Source organism: Panulirus ornatus, chromosome 4, assembly GCF_036320965.1.
Source record: "Panulirus ornatus isolate Po-2019 chromosome 4, ASM3632096v1, whole genome shotgun sequence".
NCBI classification, from domain to species: domain Eukaryota; kingdom Metazoa; phylum Arthropoda; class Malacostraca; order Decapoda; family Palinuridae; genus Panulirus; species Panulirus ornatus.
In genome coordinates, this window is record NC_092227.1 from 47,634,047 (window position 1) to 47,655,593 (window position 21,547).

At 40.0% G+C, this 21,547-nt stretch overlaps 1 protein-coding gene across 10 annotated transcripts in view; it reads left to right on the forward strand.

The window, feature by feature from the left end:
* Positions 1 to 21,547, forward strand: part of LOC139766060 (disks large homolog 4-like) — a 1,395,716-nt gene that overhangs the window by 996,157 nt on the left and 378,012 nt on the right. For all 10 annotated transcript variants that reach the window (XM_071694246.1, XM_071694262.1, XM_071694219.1 and 7 more), the window contains one exon: positions 2,198 to 2,384. In XM_071694246.1, coding sequence (XP_071550347.1) covers positions 2,198 to 2,384 — 187 coding nt within the window. The remainder of the gene's footprint in view (positions 1 to 2,197; positions 2,385 to 21,547) is intronic.

A 21,547-nucleotide genomic window follows, 5' to 3' on the forward strand; every position in this document is an offset into this window, starting at 1 on the left:
CCCCTTTGCCTTTGTACAATGGCACTATGCAAGCATTCCGCCAATCCTCAGGCACCTCACCATGAATCATACATACATTAAATAACCTTACCAACCAGTCAACAATACAGTCACCCCCTTTCCACTGCAATACCATCCAAACCTGCTGCCTTGCCGGCTTTAATCTTCCGCAAAGCTTTTACTACCTCTTCTCTGTTTACCAAATCATTTTCCCTAACCCTCTCACTTTGCACACCACCTCGACCAAAACACCCTATATCAGCCACTGTATCATCAATCACATTCAACAAACCTTCAAAATACTCACTCCATCTCCTTCTCACATCACCACTACTTGTTATCACCTCCCCATTAGCCCCCATCACTGAAGTTCCCATTTGCTCCCTTGTCTTACGCACTTTATTTACCTCCTTCCAAAACATCTTTTTATTTTCCCTGAAATTTAATGATACTCTTTCACCCCAACTCTCATTTGCCCTCTTTTTCACCTCCTGCCTCTTTCTTTTATACATCTCCCACTCATTTGCATTTTTTCCCTGCAAAAATCGTCCAAATGCCTCCCTCTTCTCTTTCACTAATAATCTTACTTCTTCATCCCACCACCCACTACCCTTTCTAATCAACCCACCTCCCACGCTTCTCATGCCACAAGCATCTTTTGCGCAATCCATCACTGCTTCCCTAAATACATCCCATTCCTCCCCCATTCCCCTTTGTTCTCACCTTTTTCTATTCTGAACTCAGTCTCTCCTGGTACTTCCTCATACAAGTCTCCTTCCCAAGCTCACTTACTCTCATCACTCTCTTCACCCCAACATTCTCTCTTCTTTTCTGAAAAACCTTACAAATCTTCACCTTCACCTCCACAAGATAATGATCAGACATCCCTCCAGTTGCACCTCTCAGCACATTAACATCCAACAGTCTCTCTTTAGCGCGCCTATCAATTAACACGTAATCCAATAACGCTCTCTGGCCATCTCTCCTACTTACATGCGTATACTTATGTATATCTCGCTTTTTAAACCAGGTATTCCCAATCACCAGTCCTTTTTCAGCACATAAATCTACAAGCTCTTCACCATTTCCATTTACAACACTGAACACCCCATGTATACCAATTATTCCCTCAACTGCCACATTACTCACCTTTGCATTCAAATCACCCATCACTATAACCTGGTCTTGTGCATCAAAACCACTAACACACTCATTCAGCTGCTCCCAAAACACTTGCCTCTCATGATCTTTCTTCTCATGCCCAGGTGCATATGCACCAATAATCACCCATCTCTCTCCATCCACTTTTAGTTTTACCCATATCAATCTAGAATTTACTTTCTTACACTCTATCACATACTCCCACATCTCCTGTTTCAGGAGTAGTGCTACTCCTTCCCTTGCTCTTGTCCTCTCACTAACCCCTGACTTTACTCCCAAGACATTCCCAAACCACTCTTCCCCTTTACCCTTGAGCTTCGTTTCACTCAGGGCCAAAATATTCAGGTTCCTTTCCTCAAACATGCTACCTATCTCTCCTTTCTTCTCATCTTGGTTACATCTGCACACATTTAGACACCCCAATCTGAGCCTTCGAAGAGGATGAGCACTGCCCGCGTGACTCCTTCTTCTGTTTCCCCTTTTAGAAAGTCAAAATACAAGGAGGGGAGGGTTTCTGGCCCCCGCTCCTGTCCTCTTTAGTCGCCATCTACGACATGTGAGGAATGCATGAGAAGTATTCTTTCTCCCCTGTCTCCAGGGATACCCTGGGGATATTTTATATTTTATGACATTGTATCCAACTACGAATTCTATAACTCTTAACACTTTTTTTTCTTAAACATTTGAATTATGTCATTCACAAATGACTGTATCCCTACATTATTGCACTCCCATTTAAACATTCTTTTTCAGAGGTTATATTTTGTTCATATATAATTTATTTGAGTGCAGGAAGTTGGCAGCTGACATCCTTGGCACTTGAAAAGTAATGATTGGTCATTAACTATTGAAAGTTTAGATAAATTAGAACTGAAGAGTTTAAGGAAATACTTATGCCATTCAGATTATGTTTCAGGGAGGTACATATACAAAGCAGATAGATCAGCACTTAGATCAATATTCTTTTCGTTTTAGTGATTCATACATAGACTTATTGTTAATGATTGTTATACCTGCTTTTTCTCTACCTCAACAGTCTGGAGATGTAAATCTAGAAAATGTAACCCACGAAGATGCCGTTGCCTGCCTCAAGTCCACCAGTGATCGGGTCGTCCTGGTCTTGGGTAAAGTTGTTGCCCCTCAGACTAATGCTACGACGGACCTGGCCCCTCCTCTTTTACAACCCACTCAAACTCATCATCAGGACCATTCACCCCCACCCCGTGAGTGATAACCATTCACTACCTTCTAACTCCTCATTTCTTTCCTGTCATTTATGTGGTCATAACCAGTACTTTTCCATTCCCTTCCTTCACTGAATGCTCTGAATAAAATGAAAATAGAAAAAAAAGGGATTGGTAAGCAAGGACAACGCTGACTCATTTGGACTTTTGAAATAGTATTTGGATTAAAAACAAAACTTCTCCATCTTGGAAACATTTTGACATAGCCAATCCCAAAGAAGGGACTGTTCTAATGTTTTCAACTATCATCCTGTTTCTTTGATTTCTGCCTTCTCTAGAGTCTTTAGATATCTTTTCAACTCCTGCTTTCTTAAGAATCTTGAATCTCACATTTTTATCTGTCAAGATATTTTTGCAAGATGAGATCCATTGCCGATATCTTTTCTTGTGTTACCAATGTCTGCTTTTCCTTCATGAGAACTGGGAAATACTATATTGCAACCCTTGGCATCTCAAAAGCTTTTGATAGGTTGTGGCATCAAATTCTAATCTTCATTAAACCTTTTCACTCCTGCACACATTCAGCATACAATTGATCAGTAGTCTTAACCATGTTTGCCATATGGTCTGAATTTTCCTGCTTGCATTGAAGAAAACAAGGGTATCTCTACTGATTAGAGGCATGTATTGATGCCAGATGTCGTCATTAGCACCAACTAGCAAGGAGATGCATTCGTAATGATTACCCAGAGGAAACCATAGTGGAGGACTAGGCGTGCCTAACTAACTGGGCCCCTTCCCTGCTGTAAAAGAGCAGCCAACAACAGTACAAGCACTACATATGTATTGTACAGTAACTGGCATTTCCTGTATTTCTTTAAGCAGAAATCCATATCAGAATCCATCATGAAGCAGTTGGGTACAACCCCTTGGCAGTACATTTTGCTGTAAAAAGCTTCATTAAGTGAATTCAGATAATGAAACCCATTATGATATGTAAGAGACAAGGATATGTTCCTGAACTTTGGCCTACCCATCCTCAGACACATTATTTTTTACAGCTGACACCCAGTTACATAGCACCCTTTGGACCTTGATGGTATTGAATGAACAAGTTTTTTCAAATCTGAGAGAGGATGAAAATTGACTTGGAAAATTTAGGAAAATGGTGGAAGTGTCGTATTTACAACAGAACAAGAAAAGTACTTATAGTCTTACATGAAAATACAGGAGCTTTTTGATAAACTTATGCATTACTGAAAGGTGCTTTTCAAAGTGAATTAAACGAAGCTAATATTTATTTAGAATAAACGTTATATATTATCCCTGGGGATAGGGGAGAAAGAATACTTCCCACGTATTCCCTGCGTGTCGTAGAAGGCGACTAAAAGGGGAGGGAGCGGGGGGCTGGAAATCCTCCCCTCTCGTTTTTTTTTTAATTTTCCAAAAGAAGGAACAGAGAATTGGGCCAGGTGAGGGTATTCCCTCAAAGGCCCAGTCCTCTGTTCTTAACGCTACCTCGCTAATGCGGGAAATGGCGAATAGTTTGAAAGAAAAAGAAAGAAAAACGTTATATATATATATATGTTCCTGAAGAACATTTTTGAATGTGTTTTTCTCACATATGTGAGGGCAAGGAATAGAGTGAATTGGAGCGATGTGGTATACCGGGGTTGACGTGCTGTCAGTGGATTGAATCAAGGCATGTGAAGCATCTGGGGTAAACCATGGAAAGCTGTGTAGGTATGTATATTTGCATGTGTGGACGTATGTATATACATGTGTATGGGGGTAGGTTGGGCCATTTCTTTCGTCTGTTTCCTTGCGCTACCTCGCAAACGCGGGAGACAGCGACAAAGCAAAAAAAAAAAAAAAAAAATGTTATTCTGTATGTTACTTAAATACATGAAGATTATCATGATTAGGGAAGTCACTTCACATTTATTGATAGGACTTCATCTACTATAACATTGTATTAACACATCTAGTTTTAAGTTAAAACCCAAAGCACATAGGAGGGTGCAGGAAGACTGTTTCACGATTGTTGTTTTCAATATTTACAGTAAACTTCTATGCATAGACAGGTGACTGCTTTGCAAACTCCACAGTGTTTGCGCTCATAGGTTAATTAGAATGTTGAGCATTTTGATGCATGTTTACTTCAGGAAGTACCTGTATATCAATCTCTTGATTTTATGATGTATGTAAAAGCATGTGGTGCACTGTGATGAGAGAAATGCAGTACTGCAAAGTGTTATGAAAATCTCATAAAATGGTTGTATGAGAATTTTAAAGTTTCATTCTGATAATATAAGAGAGAAAAGCTGACACCAGTGTTCATAGTGCATTTTTGGTATTATGAATCAAAAACTGTCTGAACTGATGCCTAATTGTAATGTACAGGAAGGGAGATTTTAAGTGATTCATCTGTTAGTGAGAAAAATGGGTTTGGGGAAGAGTATAGAATATACCGTGATTGGTATTGCGATAAAACATGTCTGGAGAGAGAGGTATGGAACATCATCCTGTTGCTGTCTGGTTATGGGATATTGTCGAAAGTATTAATTCATTAATTGTGTATTAGATGTATTGAATCATTAATTATTTATTATATTTATTGATTCATTATTTATTAATTTTATGAACTGAGTAAAATTAAGCATCCTCTCTTCAGATAGTTTCCTGAATAATTAGAGGGGAAAATGGAGTGATTGGAGATTTTATCCAAATGGGTTGAATGATGTTTTTTGGGTTTTTATCCTTATGGGGAAAACTTGAATGATGCCTTTGTTTTGGGTTTTCCAGTTAACCAAATCATGGGTGAACGGGAGTTCACAGTACTCGTTGATTATATTTGTGGAGGTGAAATTGATACACAATGCACCTAATAGTGTTGTGTTAAACTATATTTACTGTATAATTGTCTTTTATGAAAGGAAAGCAATACAAAAACTGACAAAAGTATTCACAAATAGAGGCAGACCTATAGGCACAGGTGATAAATGATGGTGGTGGAATTCTAGTTGGAGAATGGAGAGAGTAATAAAGACATAGATATCACTTAGATTTCTCGAGATCATACCAGAAATATACTTAAGGGTCCCTTAGACTCTTTAGACTTGGTGAATTTTCAACTACTTTGAGAACAGTACAGCAAGAGTGGGCATAGTGTGTTGTTTGATGGAGAGTCTCCCTCATCACTTAATAATATCGTTTCCAACAAGTATGAAAATATAGGATATGTTGTGCAGATACTGGACATAAGATTAAAGGAGAGAAGAGATATGCATAATAACAGCTATTTACAAAAGCTGTCCATAGAGGGGAATGAGAGAGCTAGCAAGTATGGTGTGATGGCTACTCTTTCCTCCTGACTCCCTCCCTCATTTTGTCCCACATTTCTATCTCCTCCCACCCCATTCTTTGGACTTGATGATTCTAATTTTTATGCAATAGATTATTCTCAGAAGTGGGTATACCAAAGTAAGATATCTTTTTGTACACTATTGATATATGCACATACCATGTTGTGGTATACCAGGGTCGACATGCTGTCAGTGGACTGAACCAGAGCATGTGAAGTGTCTGGGGTAAACCATGGTAAGGGCTGTGGGATCTGAATGTGGATAGAGAGCTGCAGTTTTGGTGCAGTACACATGACTGCCAGAGACAGTGTGAGCAGATGTGGCCTTTTTTTGTCTGTTTTCCTGGCACTACCCAACTGATGCAGGGTGTGGCAATACTGTTTCCCGTGGGGCGGGGTGGTGCTGGGAATGGATGAAGGCCAGAAAGTATGAATATGTATATGTCTGTTTATGTGTATGCATATATATGTATATGTTGATATGTATATGTGCATGTATCGGCGTTTATGTATATATATACATATGCATATACGAGTTGATGGGCCATTCTTCATGTGTTTCCTTGCACTTCCTCGCTGACACGGGAAACAACAATCAAATGCAATAAAGATATAATAATAGAAAGTATTACTGTTATTATACTCAATCGCTGTTTCCCACATCAGTGAGGTAGTGCCAGGAAACAGATGAAGAATGGCCCATCCACTCATATACATACATACATACATAAACACCCATTTATTTATTTATTTATTTATTTTGCTTTGTCGCTGTCTCCCGTGTTTGCGAGGTAGCGCAAGGAAACAGACGAAAGAAATGGCCCAACCCACCCCCATACACATGTATATACATACACGTCCACACACGGAAATATACATACCTATACATCTCAGTGTACACATATATATACACACACAGACACATACATATATACCCATGCACACAATTCACACTGTCTGCCTTTATTCATTCCCATCGACACTTCGCCATACATGCACATATACAAACATATTTCAATGTATACATACATATTCATACACTTGTACATATTCATACTTGCAGCCTTCCTCCATTCCTGTCGCCACCCCGCCACACGGGAAATAGCAACACAACCCCCTCCCCCTTCCAGAGAGAGAGCACCAGAAGACAAAAATGCCTCATTCTTTCACACTCGGTCCCTAGTCGTCATGTGTAATGCACTGAAACCACAGTTCGCTTTCCACATCCAGGCCCCAAAGACCTTTCCCTGGTTTACCCCAGACGCTCCTCATGCCCATCCATTGACAGCACATCCACCTTGGTATACCACATTGTTCCATTTCACTCTATTCCTTGCATGCCTTTCACCTTCTGTGTGTTCAGGCCCCAATCACTCAAAATCTTTTTCACTCCACCCTTCCACCTTCAATTTGGTCTCCTGCTTCTCCTTCTTTCCTCCACCTCTGACACATTTATTCTCTGTCAATCTTTCCTCTCTCATTCTCTTCATATGTCCAAACCATTTCAACACATCCTCTTCTGCTCTTTCAACCACACTCTGTATATTTCCACACAACTCTCTTACCCTTTTATTACTCAATCAAGCCACCTCACACCATATATTGTCCTCAAACATTTAATTTCCAGCACATCCACCCTCCTCCGTACAATCCTGTCTATAGCCCATGCCTTGCAACCATATAACGATGTTGGAACTACTATTTCTTCAAACATACCCATTTTTGCTCTGAAATAACGTTCTCTCCTTCCATACGTTCTTCATCACTCCCAGAACTTTTGGTCCTGTGTATGCATATGTATATGTTGATATGTATATGAACATATATGTGCATGTATTTATATATGTGTATATGAGTGGATGGGTCTTTCTTTGTCTGTTTCCTGTTGCTACCTCGCTGACGTGGGAAATGGTGATCAAGTATAATAATGATAATGATAATATTCATATGCCTGTACCCTCCAGAAACACCCATCAAGGGGATGGCCATAGCAAAAGAGTCTCCGCTTATCCCTGTCCTTACATGCCTCCCTCACATACACCATTCCATGCATACTTCCACCATTTTCCCCTCCAGTACTCCTCCACATTGTTATCTCATGTTACTGGTGGTCTTCCTTTCACACCAACCTCTTTAATCATATTCACATACAAACCTCCTTATAGACTCCCTGTTTTGCATTCTTTCCACTTGCTCAAACCACCTGACTCCATATCCCAAACACCCTAATCTCATGTTACATAACAATCATCAGTCATTTAGTGCAGGGGAAAGCCAGCTTGTTTGGTGAGCATTCATTTAAAAGTTGTTTGTATTTAATTATATTATGTAACTCTTAATGTTGTTAGATGGATATACATGCAAGCTGAGCAACACCTCTAAACGGATATTTGTGCTTCGAGTTTCAAGCCTCATTTTCAAGGCTGTGTGCCAAGTGTGGCTGATGACTGAGTCGAGAGTGTGTGATAATTTGTCCATAGTTAGTCATCCTCCAAACAGAGCAAATTTTCTTGAGTTTTCTTTGAAGGAAACTTAGTGGCACAAGATCATCACAAGATAATCGTGTAGAGACTGACACTGACTTGTTTGGCATTGAAAATTGATCAAGATGAGGCAAGAGAAAGTTATGAAGTAAAAAAGGAGGCAGTGTTGCATGCATGCACCTGACCTTGACAACACTGGTGTGGCTGGTGCCATAATTTTACAGACTTTTATTGTTTTGCTGTTACATAACGAAAAAATAAACATTAATGTAATAAGAAAAGATTTAACTTATAAAACAGTGATAGTAAGTAATCAACTTGTCAGTTTAGATAGGATAAACAATAAAACTTTCAGTAGAAACTTACTTGACACTTAGGCCTTAACCCCACACATTTTAGCTTTTTCTGCTGAAACGACTAAAAACTTCCACAAATTATTGAAGAGAAGCAGTGGACAAAAAATGCACATCTGAAGTGATTCTTTTTATTGTTATATGAGTATCTTTATCCCTGGGGATAGGGGAGAAAGAATACTTCCCACATATTCCCTGCGTGTCGTAGAAGGCGACTAAAAGGGGAGGGAGCGGGGGGCTGGAAATCCTCCCCTCTTGTTTGTTTTTTTTAATTTTCCAAAAGAAAGAACAGAGAAGGGGGCCAGGTGAGGATATTCCCTCACAGGCCCAGTCCTCTGTTCTTAACGCTACCTTGCTAATGCGGGAAATGGCAAATAGTTTGAAAGAAAGAGTATCTATGAAATTGTATAACATACATTCTCAAAACAACTTGAAAAAATGTGACTTTTGAAGAGTGAAGAAAAAGTATAGGATCTGCACTTTAGAGGAATTTACTTTGAATGCTGTTTTCCAAAAACACATCTATCATTTAAAGTGGGGGAGACCTATGCTGTATAAGAATCACTAATATGTTTCCTCAAGAATGTTATCAACTATAGATGGATCATAAGTGGTATTGCCATCTTAGGAATTTTGATCTTGACTGATCTGGAAATAGCTGCAGTACTCAAAATCTACTTTAGTTAAGAATTCAGTGTAGATGGTAACAGTAACTGATCTGGAAATGACTACAGTTCTTGACAGGCTTTACTTCAGAATTCTTTTTTTTTTTTCTTTTTTTTTTTCTGTCTCCCGCGTTTGCGAGGTAGCGCAAGGAAACAGACGAAAGAAATGGCCCAACCCACCCCCATACACATGTATATACATACGTCCACACACGCAAATATACATACCTACACAGCTTTCCATGGTTTACCCCAGACGCTTCACATGCCCTGATTCAATCCACTGACAGCACGTCAACCCCGGTATACCACATCGATCCAATTCACTCTATTCCTTGCCCTCCTTTCACCCTCCTGCATGTTCAGGCCCCGATCACACAAAATCTTTTTCACTCCATCTTTCCACCTCCAACTTGGTCTCCCACTTCTCCTCCTTCCCTCCACCTCCGACACATATATCCTCTTGGTCAATCTTTCCTCACTCATTCTCTCCATGTGACCAAACCATTTCAAAACACCCTCTTCTGCTCTCTCAACCACGCTCTTTTTATTTCCACACATCTCTCTTACCCTTACGTTACTTACTTGATCAAACCACCTCACACCACACATTGTCCTCAAACATCTCATTTCCAGCACATCCACCCTCCTGCGCACAACTCTATCCATAGCCCACGCTGCGCAACCATACAACATTGTTGGAACCACTATTCCTTCAAACATACCCATTTTTGCTTTCCGAGATAATGTTCTCGACTTCCACACATTCTTCAAGGCTCCCAGGATTTTCGCCCCCTCCCCCACCCTATGATCCACTTCCGCTTCCATGGTTCCATCCGCTGCCAGATCCACTCCCAGATATCTAAAACACTTTACTTCCTCCAGTTTTTCTCCATTCAAACTTACCTCCCAATTGACTTGGCCCTCAACCCTACTGTACCTAATAACCTTGCTCTTATTCACATTTACTCTTAACTTTCTTCTTTCACACACTTTACCAAACTCAGTCACCAGCTTCATATTTTATTTATTATACTTTGTCGCTGTCTCCTGCATTAGTGAGGTAACACAAGGAAACAGACAAAAGAATGCCCCAACCCACCCACATACACATATACGTACATGAACGCCCACACACGCACATACATATTGTAGAGAATAATAGTAATGCAAATTCAAAAGTATTGAGAAGAAGTCTCTATACCCTTGAGAACTTCAGTACACAAATTACCTTGCCCAGAATAGACAGAGATAGCTGATCATCTGTGCTATTATTCAGCAATTCCTTACAACAAAGCATTGCACTGGGTTACTGGAAGATAATCAGTATAACCCTGTTGTTTTAATGATGACAGAAGATAACTTGGCAGCTACATAACACCACTAACCTGATATCTGTTGCTGGCAAACATATCACGAAAGTTGATGATGTGGAATAGGATTGTGGAATGTTTCGTAAAACAAATGAAAGCAGATACAAAACATTGATATAGGAGTATGAAATATTTTTATTATTGCACAATCAGTTTAGGTAGGAACAACTGGTATCAGAAGTGGTTGAGTGGATCAGATATTTGCTTTAAAGAATGTGTTAAGGAAATACTTAGAGAAACAGAAGGATTTGTAGGTGGCTTTTATATATTTGGAGAGTATATAAGAAGGTTGATGGGGATGCCTATTGGAAGGTCTTAAGAACATATGGTATGGGAGGAAAGCTGCCAGAATCAGAGAAATTATTTCAGGGGTGTAACTCATGTGTGCAAATAGGAAGAGAGGAGGGTGAGTGAATTAGGGTGAAGGTTGGCCTGTGGCAGAGATGTGTGATGTCAACAAGGCTGTTTATTTTGTTTATGGATGTGGTGGTGGGGGGGTGAGTATGCAGTTTGTAGAGGATGATGGGGCATGGGAAGTGAGTCAATTGCTGTTTCCTGATGACACAGCACTGATGACAGATTCAAATGAGAGACTGCGGAAGGTGGTGACTGAGTTTGGAAGTGTGTGAAGGGAGAAAGTTGAGAGTAAATGTGAATAAAAGTAAGGTTATTAGGTTTAGGAGGATAGAGGGACAGGTAGTTGAGGTGTGAGTTTGAATGGAAAAAATCTGAGGAAATGAAGTGTTTTAGATACCTGGAAGTGAACATGGGAGCAAATGGAACTGTGGAAGTGAGTCATAGGGTAGGGTAAGGGGGCAAAGGTTGTAGGAGCATTGAAGAATGTTTGGAAAGAGAGGTTATCTGGGAGGGCAACAGTGGATAGCAGTATCATAACCAATGAGGGTAAGGGTTGCTGTTACTGCAGTACAGAACTCAACAATTGGGAAAAGTAGAATTCATTACATCAAAGGGATACTCTAGTTTTCTATAGGATCCAAGTCTCAACTGCCTTCTCGTTAATACATCCATATGGGTGGAGCTGAAGTGGGGTGTTGCCCAACGCCATCAGGGTAATGGCTTTAAAACAGATAAAAACATAAGAGCCCCTGTGTCTCAAGGAAACTGAGGTGGTTTTGCTATCTGCCAGTGGCTCATCAAGGGTAAGGTACTAAAGGTTAAGAAGTGGCACTGGAGTCCACCAGTTATGTCGAGGAGTAAAAGAGATATGCAATTGAGGATGATGGCTCAGAGTGTCAGTGGGATGCTTGTGAGGAAATTTAAAAGTTATAGTTTAGATGTGCTGGGGGATTGGGGAAACCCATATCCTTGGGCAGGATGTGTAGAGCAAAATTGGACATGAAATATTTGAGGTCAGTATGTGGTGTGAGGTGGTTTGATCAAGTAAGTGATAGAAGGGTAATAAAATGGGGTGTGGTTGAGGGAGCTGAGGAGGATGCACTGATTTTGTGCATATGGATAGAATGAGTGAGAAGAGGTTGGTAAAGAGGATATACGTTTCAGAAGTGGAGGGGACGAGGAGAAGTGAAGACCAAATTGGAGGTGGAACGATGGAAGGAAGAAGATTTTGAGTGATTGAGGCCTATACATGCAGGAGGGTGAAAAGGCATGCACAAGATTGATTGAATTGAAACAGTGAATTGAAACAATGTGTTGTACAGGGATTGATGTGCTGTCAGTGGGCTAAATCAGGGCATGTGAAGTAGCTGGGGGGAACCATGGAGAGGCCTCTCAGGCTGGGGTGATCTTGGTTTGGGTGCATTGCACATCATGAAAAATGGATGCAAGTGAATGCAGCCTTTCTTTGTATGTTCCTTGCATTATCTTTAACTTGAGAAATGATGCCTAAACATGAAAAAAAAGAAAAAAAAAAAAGAGTTTCCCAGAACAGACAGAGATAATTGATCATCTGCATTATTATTCAACAGTTCTCGTGTTTTAAAGATGACCGAGGATAACCTGCCAGTTAAGCCTGATATTTTTTGTATCAATAAAGTCATTAGTAGAAAATAGAATTGTGAAATATCTTAGTAAACAACATATCAGATACAAATTGTAGAATTTTAATGTCATCTAAGCTTTGTAATATTAAAGATATTAATTTTTGTTGTATGATCAGACTAAAATATGTGATGTAGTTTTTCTTGATTTTTTTAACACCCATGAAAAAGTGCATCATTGTAGATTAATGCATTAAATCAAATCTCTAGGAATAGTTACTAAGATTTAAGATTGGTTTGAAGACTGGCTGAAGGAAAGGCATTGATGAGGTATATTCAGTGAAACCATCATATACATATATACATAACATATACATACACATACACAGACATATACATACATGAATACACATGTACATATTCATACTTACTTTCCTTCATCCATTCCTGGTGCTACCCTGCCCCACAGGAAATAGCATCACTATCCCCACTTCTGCAAAATAGCACCAGGAAGAAGACAAAAATGGCCACATTTATTCACACTCGGTGTGTAGCTGTCATGTGTAAGGCACCAAAACAACAGGTCCCTATCCACATCCAGGCCCCACAAACCTTTCCATGGTTTACCCCAGATGCTTCACATGCCCTGGTTCAGTCCATTGACAGCACGTCGACCCCATTATACCACATCATTCCAGTTCACTCTATTCCTTGCACGCCTCTCACCATCCTGTATGTTCAGGCTCCAATCACTCAAAATCTTTTTCGCTCTATCCTTTCACCTCCAATTTGGTTTCCCACTTCTCCTTGTAACCTCCTTCTCTGAAACATATATCCTCTTTGTCAATCTTTCCTCACTCATTCTTTCCATTTGTCCAAACCATTTCAACACACCCACTTATGCTCTCTCAACCACACTCTTTATATTTCCACACATCTCTCTTACCCTTTCATTACTTACTCAATCAACCCACCTCACACCACATTTTGGCCTCAAACATTTCATTTCCAACACATCCACCCTCCTCTGTACAATCCTATCTGTAGCCCATGCCTCACAACCATATAACATTGTTGGAACTACTTTTCCTTGAAACATACCCATTTTTGCTCTGAGATAACATTCTCTCTTTCCACACATTCCTCATCACTCCCAGTACCTTCGCCCCCTCCCCCACCGTGTGACTCACTTTGCTTCCATGGTTCCATCTGGTGTTAAGTCCACTCCCAGATATCTAAAACACCTCGCTTCCTCCAATTTTTTACATCCCAATTAACTTATCCCTCAATCCAACTGAACCTAATAACCTTGCTCTTATTCACATGTACTCTCAACTTTCTCCTTTCACACACTTTTCCATAGTCTGTCCCCAGCTTCTGCAGTTCCTCACTGGAATCAGCCGCTAGAGCTGTATCATTGGCAAACAACAACTGACTCACTTCCCAGGCCCTCTCATCCCCAGCAGACTGCATACTCGCCCCTCCCCCCAAAACTCTTGCATTTACCTCCCTAACCACCCCATCCATAAGCAAATTAGATAACTGTGGGGACATCATACACCCCTGCCACAGACCGACATTCACTAGGAACCAATCACTGTTCTCTTCCTATTTGTACACATGCCTTACACCCTTGGTAAAAACTTTTCACTGCTTCTAGCAACTTACCTCCCACACCATATACTCTTTAAGACCTTCCACAAAGCATATCTATCAACCCAATCATTGCCTTCTCCAGATCCATAGATACTACATACAAATCCATCTGTTTTTCTCAGTATTTCTCATGCACATTCTTCAAAGCAAACACCTGATCCATGCATCCTCTACCACTTCTGAGACCATGCCACTCTTCCCCAATCTGATGTTCTGTACATGCCTTCACCCTCTCAATCAGTACCCTTCCTTATAATTTCCCAGGAATACTCAACAAACTTGTGCCTTTGTAGTTTAAACACTCGCCTTTGTCCCCTTTGCCGTTGTACAGTGGTACTATGCATGCATTGTGCCAGTCCTCAGGTACTTCACCATGGTCCATACATACATTGAATGTCCTTAATAACCACTCTAAAACACAGTCACCTCCTTTTTTTTGATAAATTCCACTGTAGTGCCATCCAAACTCACTGCCTTTCCAGATTTCATCTTCCGCAAAGCTTTCACTACCTCTTCTCTCTTTACCGAATCATTCTCCCTGACCTCTCACTTCCCACACCACCCATACCAAAACACCCTATATCTACCACTGTCATCAAACACATTAAACAAACCTTCAAAATACTCACTCCATCTCCTTCTCACTTCATCACTACTTGTTATTACTTCCCCACTTGCCCCTTTCACCGATGTTCATATTTATTCTCTTGTCTTATGCATGTTACTTATCTCCTTCCAAAACATCTTTGTATTTTCCCTAAGATTTAATGATACTCTCTCACCCCAACTCTCATTTGCCTTCTTTTTCAGCCCTTGAACCTTTCTCTTGACATCCTGCCAATCATTTGCACTACTTTGCAGATATCATCGAAATGCTTCTCTTTTCTGTTTCACTAACAACTTTATTAATGCATCCTACCACTCACGACCCTTCCTAATCTCCCCTCCTCCCACCTTTCTCCTGTTCCACTCATGAACAAAAGTCGCCATTAAGGCTGAGCCCTAATTGAAACATAGATGATTATGAAAGGGAAAATATTTACAAATTTTCGAGGTTGTGAAAAACATGTCTTATAAAATGTGCCAGAGAAAGACATGAGAACACAGAGTTTCAAAGTTTTGAGGTGTAAGGAAAGAAACAGTTATCAAAAATTGCTCACCCTCGAGTTGCCAACAGTCTCTCAGCTATTATGTGACAGCACCTTGGCAAGTATTGTTTGGTCTAGCTTGTGGTGAAGGCAAACAAGCAGTCAGCTCTTGGGAAAAACCATAGTGACACTTATAGAAAAGGGAAAGTGAACCAACATTGTGATGTAGGGCAAGCTGGTTCAAGTTTGAAGTTAGCCTGGGAGAGTGTATAAGTTATACCACTTTCAATTCAACTCTGTTAAGTAAGGATACAGAGCTAAAACCACCTTAGATTTGAAAGCAGTTCTCCATACAATGGTATACTAGTCCTTTATATGAATGGAGCAACTGTTAAGCAGAAAGAAACTTTCGAAATGTAAACATGAGTCCCAGTTTGTTAGAGGAAGACTTAGCTCTTTCCATAATGTGAGGTTTCCAAGATAGAGTGGATGTTACAGTACTACCAAGTCTGTATTACAGAACCATCAAAGGAGAGAGGAAATTTGTGAGGAATTTTCAATTGTGAGGTAGGTAGAAACTGGATCTTAGAGGCATTAAACTTAACCAGATTTTATCTACCTCACAGAGACATCCTGTCCAAGTCTGAGTTCATTGAGGAAGTTGTATCGAAACGGGATGCAGATCAAGTGAGAGAGGGAGGAGCAGAATTGAAGGATGTGGAGGAATGCAGCAATGAGTTGTCAGCTTAAGCTTTCATTTGGTTATTTTTTGAAGAGAAGAAATTGTTGATAAAAGAGAAAAAGTGTAGAAGATAGGACTGAACCTTGAGGGACACCACTGTTGATGGAGAAAGTAATATTGGCAGTGATAGATGCTTATCCCTTACCTGAATGGCCTCAGACCAGGAGTGGATGAACCATGGATTGGAGGAAGAGGTTGTCTGGGAGGAAGAGGGGTTAAATGCTTCCATTCCTGTAACGGAAATCTCTGGTGTTTGTGTGGTGGAGACAGAAGGAACACCACATAAGAGAAAATAATTTACCTAAGGAGACTCAGAAGAGAATTTTCTTTAGTGATTCCAGTCAACTTTGTTGAGGTGCCAATATTTATGCTTACAAGGGGCTGCTGGAGAAGGAGGTGCCATTAAGATAGATACATGTGCAAGAATATGACCAGGTGAACCAGTTGGGGTGAGATTGTGTAGTTACAGTGGAATGGATTAATGGTGAAAAACATTCTGAATATTAGGAGAGTGGTCACACCATATAGGAATATGAGTAGGTTGGGAAATTATTTGCTCTAGATCTCTGAAAATGGAGATCATGAGGGCTTCACTACCCCCACCATCTATATGGAAGGAATTCAACCATTCTCAGTGTTGATAGGTGGACTCCTGAGTATAGAATCTTAGCTTGTGGGTGAGAGGATGCCACAGTCTCACAGTAGGAATTTAGATAATTGAAGAAAAGTGTAAAATTTGTAGAAGTAGGAGAGCCATAGGTGAAACAGGAAAAGTGCAGTAGTTGAGAGACAGACCTTGAGCCATGTATCATCAAAGTCTTGGGACTCAAGGTCTTTGAAGTATGCACCAGATGTGTTGGTGTTGGATTAAGCACAGACACCACCTTTGAACTGGAGTTGTGTGAAGATTATAGTTGAATATGAAAAAAGGGGCAAGTGAGAACATCTTGGACAACTATGTCTCAGAGAGAGAAGTGAAATACTAAGAAAGGTACTCGATAGATAGTGTCCAACAGAAGAGAAGTAACTAGAGAGACCACAAATGTTGGTACAGTGAAAAGAAAAAGAGGAAGGTCTATCAGAGAGGGAAAGGTCTTGGAGGGGCCAGTGGTACTACTACTGTCAGAACCCTGCCTCTCATTGGCAGTAGAGTTAGGCAGAAACCTAGAGATTCTCTGCACCCTATGATGCAAGGGATTTGGGGCCATAGCTTTGTAGGACTTTGTATGGATTATACTATATTCAAAAACTCTGATTACCAGCGTTCAGAGTATAGTCCAGTATTTTTCATATTACTCTGTGTTCATTGATGATTTGGATGTTGAACCATAAAGTTAGATACCAGACATTGCAGATAATGCTGTACCATTAAGGAGAGGACAGATGTAGTATAAGTTTGTAGATGGTGAAATATATCATGAATGGCTTATGGTATAAGGAAATTTCAAATATTGTGAGTAGTCACACTGAAAGAGGTTTGAACTTGAAAAGGATCATGCTCAGTAGTGCAGGTCAGAAATCCAAACACCTTTACAATTTATCTGAAGTCCTAACAGCAAGTAGAAATGACCAAGCAAATACAATAGAGTATTAGACATCTTTGGGAAAAGTATCACATCTATAAGTAAGGAAATCATGATGCCACTTTAACACTGAAATGAGATCTCCATAGAATGCAGTACAATTTCTGGTCCACAAACATAGTCAAAGATATAGAAAAGCTGGAATTAGTGTAGTGTAGAACCACAGAACTTATCCAACCCCTCAGAAATATGCCATATCTTGGATCTGTTCTTATTAAGAAATATTGAAGAAGGGGACAGCTAATAGTATGTATGAAAATAATCCAAGAATTTCATAATGTAAAGAGATAGGCTGTTCACAAGGGCATCAGAGGTTTCCACTTGAGGGAATGTGATGAATCTCAAAGGAAAAAGAGTAAATCTTGAAATAATAATTTTCCCTATATAAAGCATTACATAAAACATTAGAAGAATGGAACTTTTTTCCAGTCACGAAGAAAAGTCCACATCAAGGCCTAGCCTTAATTGAAATATAGAAAAATATGAAATGGAAAAAGAAAAGATGAGGGAAAGTGTTTACAAATTTTGGAGGAAGTGAAAGACCAGTCTTTTGAAATGTGCCAGGTCATAGTTATTGGGAAAAACATGAGAAGTTAGAGAGCTTCAAAGGTTTGATGCATAGGGAAAGAAACAGTTGCCAGTGGCCACACAGTAATCATGTGATGCAGCAGCTTGATGAGTATTGCGTAATTTAGATAGTGGTGGGGGTCACACAAGCAGCCAGCTTTCAGGAGCAAAAACCAAAATTGTACCTATAGAAGAGGGAAACTGAACCAACATTGTGGCATAGGGCAAGGGGAGTCAAGTTGGGAAGTTTGCCTGGGACAGTTTACGTCAGATTGCTTTTGACTAAACTCTGTCAAGTAAGCATATAGAGCTAGAACTGCCCCAAATGTGAGAGCAGTTCTCCATACAAGGATGAATCAATCCCTTGTATAAATGGAGCATCTGTTCAGAAGAGAAGTTTCGACTTCTAGATAGGACACCCAGTTTCTTAGAAGCAGGCTTAGCTATTCCTGTAATGCAGGGTTTCCAAGAAAGAGCAGATGTTACAGTAATACCAAGAATACTCACTGAGTTGAGATGGAATTACAGAACCATCAAGGGCGAGATGAATGTTGAGGAGTTTTCAATAGAGAGTTGGATAGAAATTGGGTCTTGGAGGCATTAAACTTAAGATTTTGTGTACCCCACTGAGATATCCTGCCCAAATCTGAGTTTATTGAGGAAGCTGTGTCGACAAGACACAGGTTGATTGAGAGAGGAGGGAGCAGAATTGCAGGATGTGGATAAATGCAGTGTTGAGCCATCAGTGTATGATTGCATTGGATTATTTGTAGAGGAGAGGAAGTTGTTGAAAAAAAGGAGAAAAAGTGTAGGGGACTGGACAGAACCTTGAGGGACACACCTGCTGTTGCTGGAGAAAAGGGGGAGACTGATCCCTCAACAACCACAAAGATAGATTGGCCAGAGATGAAGCTAGATACGTAGGAGCAAAGTGAGGGAGGTAAGCCAAAAGAGGGAAGCTTAGAGATGAGACCCTGATGCTACACCCTGTCAGAAGCCTAAGATATGTCAAGGGCAACTACACATAACTCCCCAAAATCTTTCAGGGATGATAACCAGACATTAGTAAGATTGGAAAGAATATCACCAGTGGATCTCACCTTATGAAATCCATACTGGTGATCAGAGAGAAGACAGTGATTTTTGAGGTGTTTAAGGATATTGGAGTTGAGGAGGGATTCAAATACTTTGGAAATGGTAGATGTTAAAGCAGTAGGAGGGGTCAGAATGGTCACCCTTCTTAGGGATAGGATGTATCGATGCCTATTTCCAAGTGGAAGGGAAAGTTTTGGTTTTTATGCAGAAATGGAACTTACAAGCAAGCATAGGTGCAAGCTCAGAGGTACACTCTTTCATTACACAGGGATGGATGCCATCAGGACCATAAGCCTTGCATGTGTCAAGAGAAAGAAGGGCTTTTCAGACAGTCCTAAAAGAGATTACTTGAAGAGGCATACAATTAATAAGAGGAGCATTGTGGGTGAAGGAATGTTAGAGTCATCCAAGGTGGAGTTAGAGGAGAAATGGGAACCAAAGAGACCAGTAGTAGTGAGTAATTACTAGTTACTTAGAATATACAAAACTGGACTTGATGGACACCATAAGCTGGTATGATTTAACTTGATTGAACCAAAGGCAAAAATACACACTTCTTTTGATATTAGTAACTTGACTTTTTTTTCTTTAGTTGATGCCTTTTACCTCATCAGGGATGTAACACCAGGAACAAATGAAGAAAGGCCGCATTCACTCGCATCAATTCTGTAGTTGTGATTTGCAATGTATCAAAACCAAAGTTCCTCATTCGTAATCCACTAAATCAATATATTCAGTATATTTCTTCCATTGCAGGTAAATAGTGATTTACATTTATAAAGAAAGGATAGATAAGTGGAATAAGTATTAATAGATACAAGTGTAAACATTAGGAATCATCATTTCATCCTCCCTTTTTTTATCATCACATTTGCCAAAGGATGTGGCTTCAGTGGAGATAGCCTTTTGTTTCATAATTCTTTTCTCTTCCAGTTTGTAGGCCTTAGTCTCAAGGACTGATTATCTCAGAGACTGTAAGGTGTAATGACCTATTTATAGTTGCCTGTTTGTACTTTATGGGGAGGGAGTTTTACACTCTGGAGGCCCCATCTCTTGAACATCTTTACTGTCAGACAACTTCAATTTACATAGTCTGTCTGCATTACCCATACCCTCAGTCATTCTGTTTCATTCATTTACCACTCCTAAATTATAAAAGTACTTTTTGACATATTTTTAACAATTATCTTGCTTATTTTCATGTTATGCCCTTTGTTTGCTCTGTTCCTACTCCTGAAAACTGTTAATTGTCCACATCATCATTCTATTTTAAAAATGTAAAGGCTGTGATCAGACCATTCCACACTCTTCTCTTTTCCATATTTAAAGTCTTTAGCCTTTCCCTGTAACTTAACCATCTTGATTATGATACCATCTTTGTTACCCTCCTCTGGACCTTCTGTGTTATTGCTATGTGCTACTTTAGGTATGGTGACCATACTTGAGAAGCATAGTCTAGTTTGGTCTTTTATTTAGGATATTAACAGCTTGCTGGATATTTCCTTATCCATATGATAGAAAATCACTATGATATTTGCCAAAAGGCCCTTAGTCTCATTTACTCTTCTAATGTGAGAATCTGGCAACAGGTTAGGGATGATGTTGACCTCCAAAACCTTCCCACTCACTGAATCATGAAGCTTATTTCTTGCTAGTTGATGATCATATTGAGGCTTTCTTTCACTTTGTCCCATCCTCATTATTTTTGAGGCCTTCTTTCACTTTGCCCCATTCTTATTATTTTATATTTGCATGGGCTGAATATGATCAGTCATGTACTAAACCAACTTTGATGTCTGTTCAAGTCCCCATGTAAGCTGATGCAGTCCTGTGTTTAAGTTCCCATGTAAGCTGATGCAGTCCTCTGCTTAAGTTCCCATATGAGCTGGTGCAGTACTCCTCGCTTTTCACTTCCCTCATTACTTTTGAATTGTTAGCAGACATGCTCAGGGGGAGTCCATACCTTCACCACAGCTACTCACAGAGTAAGAAGGGTAATGGTCCCAAAAAAGAACCCTGGGGCACTCCACTGTTGACATCCAACCATGTGGAGAAGGCTCCTCTGACATGTCTTTTGTTCCTGCCTAGTATTCATGTTCTAATCAGCCTCCCTTGCAGTACTATGTCAGTTGCCTTCTGGTAGTCTAGATATAAATAATCTACCCAACCTTCCCTTTTGTCTTTGGCAGAATTCACTCTTTCATAGAAATCTAAGAGATTTGTTACACATGACCTCTTTTTCCCAAAACTGTTGCGTCTAACTAATATAATTTCT